This window comes from Centruroides sculpturatus, unplaced genomic scaffold, assembly GCF_000671375.1.
Source record: "Centruroides sculpturatus isolate CEXI.00-Female unplaced genomic scaffold, Cexi_2.0 scaffold890, whole genome shotgun sequence".
Taxonomy (NCBI): domain Eukaryota; kingdom Metazoa; phylum Arthropoda; class Arachnida; order Scorpiones; family Buthidae; genus Centruroides; species Centruroides sculpturatus.
Genome location: NW_019385014.1, coordinates 151,129 through 155,243, shown reverse-complemented (window position 1 = coordinate 155,243; position 4,115 = coordinate 151,129). Strand labels below are relative to the sequence as shown.

General features: G+C 29.8%; 1 protein-coding gene across 1 annotated transcript; it reads left to right on the top strand.

The window, feature by feature from the left end:
* Window positions 1-333: 333 nt before the first annotated feature.
* Window positions 334-3,895, top strand: LOC111633431 (zinc finger protein 665-like). Its single transcript, XM_023377998.1, has 3 exons — window positions 334-376; window positions 1,423-3,576; window positions 3,656-3,895. The coding sequence occupies exon 2, from the start codon at window positions 1,746-1,748 to the stop codon at window positions 3,528-3,530; it is 1,785 nt and encodes a 594-aa protein (XP_023233766.1). The 5' UTR covers window positions 334-376; window positions 1,423-1,745; the 3' UTR covers window positions 3,531-3,576; window positions 3,656-3,895.
* The last annotated feature ends 220 nt before the right edge of the window (window positions 3,896-4,115 follow it).

Below are 4,115 nucleotides of genomic sequence, written 5' to 3'. Positions count from 1 at the left end.
CCATATACTGTAATGATTTAGGCATACATATTTTAATTAATGGCTTTATTTTATTATAGATTGAAATTTTTAAATTGGCTTGAAATAAAAAGTAAAACACATCTCATTGCAAATTTGATTTCTAATTTCTTGAATAACAATGAATAAAACTTTTTATTGTTGACATTTTTCTTTATAAAGAAATTATTTTGTTAAATTTTTCAATTTTTATCAAGTGTGATCAATTAATAAAATGTTTTTATTAAAACTAAATCTTCTGTCTTAAGCTGGAATTTTTTATAAATAATATATAAACAAACATGCTTTTTCATACATTTTCAACATGTCTTTATAATTCTGACAAACATTTTCAGCTTGATTTACAGGCCTTCTTCAGGTTAGAAGCCACTTTGATTAGGAGCATATCTCCTTCTGTTTGTAAAATGTAAATTATGGAAATGTTACAAATATTAATAACATATCCATGAGCAGTTATCTAATAAATAAATACGGTAAAACATTTTTGCATATATAAAAAACTTTTTTTATTTGAATTGAGAACTATTTCTTTGAAAAAAGTTCTTGTTTTTCCTAGAACTTATGCTAAGTATTCAAATAACTCTCTGATGCAATCCTAATGACCTCCTACAACAACTAAAAAGCCAATTTGAGTACCAAAAACATGTGTTTTGCACTTCTATCAAAAATTCTAATTGCATTACAGTAGTACAGAGGCCAAATTGTTCTGTGATCTGGCTTTTTGGGGAATTTTAATACTTTAAAATTAACTGTTTACTTTAATCTCTGTAATTACCAAGAATATTAATCAGCTTGTTCTCAAGTACTCTGTACTAGTTAGTTATGAACTACTCTGTGCAAGGTAGATTGGTAGCACTGTGTTATCTTATTTTCATTGTTTGTTTTCAAGAACTCTGTTCTCAGAAACTCATTCAATTCTTGATAGTAATCAATTCTCCCCCTGGTTATTTTCATGAAATCTAATATTAATACCTTTCAGGGGAAAATTTTAAATTCAAATAACATGACTTCCAGTTTTGCATCAGAAGTTCGTATATAGTTATTCGGAGCTTCCTGCTTCTAAGGTTTCCGTATCTAGTATTGAATGGATTTCATCTATCTAACTCCATTCTTGAGATTAAGGAAAGATAGACAGATGGGCAACAACGGGAATTTATAGGTCTACAATTTTTTCAAATTGCAGCCCAACAAAGTTCTTATATTCATAAGTCCCTTTGTCACATGACCTTTGTTCCTCTGATAAGGTTCAAAATTGTTATTAGACTATAGTTAAAGTATACTTATAGACAGTAGTTAAAATGTAAATCTATCTTGTTTTTACATATTTATAAAATATTTTATTACTTTTTGAACTAAAATTTAAATAGATAAAAATATTTACTGTAGATACTTTTTATATTTCAGTTACATCCACTATAGACCAAGGAGAAAAATCTAAATCAAGTGTCTTGATATCTGAATCTTCCCTTTCATACAAAATCTCTCATGGAAATGAAGAATATGAAGAATTAATTCAAAATCAGCTTTCATCTAAAATTTCTGTATCTTCAATTGTTTCTTCAAAGTGTCTTCATTTGAAAGGTCCAAATAGAACAGAATTTTGTACATCAGATGTGAATAATATATCAGATAAAATATTTCCAGAAAGTAAACAAATAGAAAATAGAGGTAGCAATTTTGAAAATATATCTTCTCCTAGTTCAGATTTTAGGGATAAACTGACTACAATGTGGACAACAAGTCCGCAATCATGGCATAGCCATTCTCTTCCATTTTATCAAAATGCTCATATAAATTACCATTCTACCGGATTATCTTGGGAAGGCCAATTTGCTGACACAAATGTCTCTAAACCCACTAATTTTGTGAATGAACTCGATCAACCTATTGATCTGAGGGTGTGTAAATCAAAAGATAGGATATCTGAAGAAATCTATAAATCTGATTTATATGAGAATTGGAGAATATCACAAAATATGTTAAATTCTTCATTAAGATCAGATCAAAAAAAACTAAATGAATCTAATAATCCTAAGGTAGATTTTTTAAGTCATCAAAAGTTGGAAACATCCCCTTTTAAGTTCATTCATGATGTAAATAAATCCAGTTTACCAACAAATATACTTAATCAGCATTCTGATGAAGAGAACAATGCATTTATTGAAACAGCTGCTAAACAAAAATATCAAGATTCAAAAGGTCATTCAAAAACAGTAAATTGTCATGAAAACTCTATCCCCTCATACAATGTCGGAAGAAGTGATCATTCAATTGAAACAGCATCCAACAATCAGAGTCAAAATCAATATGAAAATCCTACCATAATGACAACTGAGGAATCCGTAGATTCTGATTCTGTGCAATGTCATTCAAATACAGCAATTTCTCCACCAATCGTTGAAGAAAATGAACTTCATATGCCAGTAATTTCTCAGGAGAACAGTTTAATAACAGTACCTCATAACATTCTAAGAATAGATAACAGTACACATCAACAAAGAGAATGTACAAACAAAAATGGAGCTGGAAATAACTCTTACGTTACTGAAGGAAAATGTACTTGTGCCATTTGTAATAAAACATTCACAAAACCAAGTCAGTTGAGATTACATGTCAACATACATTACTTTGAAAGACCTTTCCGTTGTGATGATTGTGCCATTTCATTCCGTACTAATGGCCATCTTGAAAAGCATAAGCGATCTGCTAGCCATTATAATAAAATGCACACTAACACGTCTTTTGGCACACCTTGTGCTGATAATCCTCGTCCTTTTAAGTGCACAGATTGCAATATAGCATTCCGAATGCATGGTCATTTAGCAAAACATTTACGTTCAAAAATGCATATCATGAAATTGGAATGTCTTGGTAAACTCCCTTTTGGTATGTATGCAGAAATGGAAAGGACAGGAGTTAATTTCAATGATATTGATACTACAGATTGTGAAAATTCATTAGAAAGTTTACAAAAAATAGCACAAACACTTTATACATCTCAAAATGCTCATCAATCTTTGGACCTCAGTGCATCATCTTTACAGACAATAAAACCAAAGGCTCATATTATAAATTCATCCTATTCAAGTGCCACACCATTTCAAGTAATTAACAGCGGTACCGTTTCTTTTAACAGTAATCCTATTGGGATACAGCAAACGGGTCAAATATTGAATTTAAGTTCTTTAGACATTACAAATAATGATAAGTTAAGAAAATCAAATCACAATAAAAATTACCTACTTGCAAATGAGCAAATAATTAGAGATTGTATGACATCTCAAAAAGAATTTCATGGAGATAAACTTCATTCAGATGTAGCATCACCTCCATCCTTGCATTCTAGGACTTGTCCTTGTGATAGTTGTATTTCATTAAGATATACTGTATCAAATACAAGTTCAGGAGATAGCTGTGTATCACGACCAGTAAAAAAAGAACAATGGAAGTTAAAAGATAGATTAATTGCAGAGTTTCAAGAAGAAAGTACTCATACAGAAAATCCTAGGTGACAGTTGTTCATATGATCATCTCATGAAAAACATGATTCCCCACAAGGTAAGGCAATGATAAATTTTTACACATATATCATTTATATAATGTTTAACAAAACTTTAATTACATTGTTTTATTTTAGGTAATATTTTATTGTCATGGGGACCAAAATTTTCAGAGCCATTGTAAACTTGCATTACTTTCACAGCTACATCTTTCACTCATGGTTATGCTCGGGCATATAGCATTACGAGTGCAATGTTTCCTTTAACCGAGCTGGTCTCCTGTAAACATGAAATACGGTGTTTTCCTTGTGCTGGTTCACAGGATTCAACACAGTTATTTGACAGCTCATTATGTGATTGTGTCTGTAAATATTATATATATANTCTAATATTGTGTTAAATCTAATATTATCTAATAAGATGTTAAATCTAATATTAAAAAAATCAGTTTTTTAATATTATAATATAGTTTTGGAAGAATATATAAATTTTATTAATTAGCAATTAGAACAAAAAATATCTACTCTGACTGAAAAAAACTGTGGTACTTTGAAGGATGATATATGTGTAGACAAGGATATGAGTGGTAGATTCATG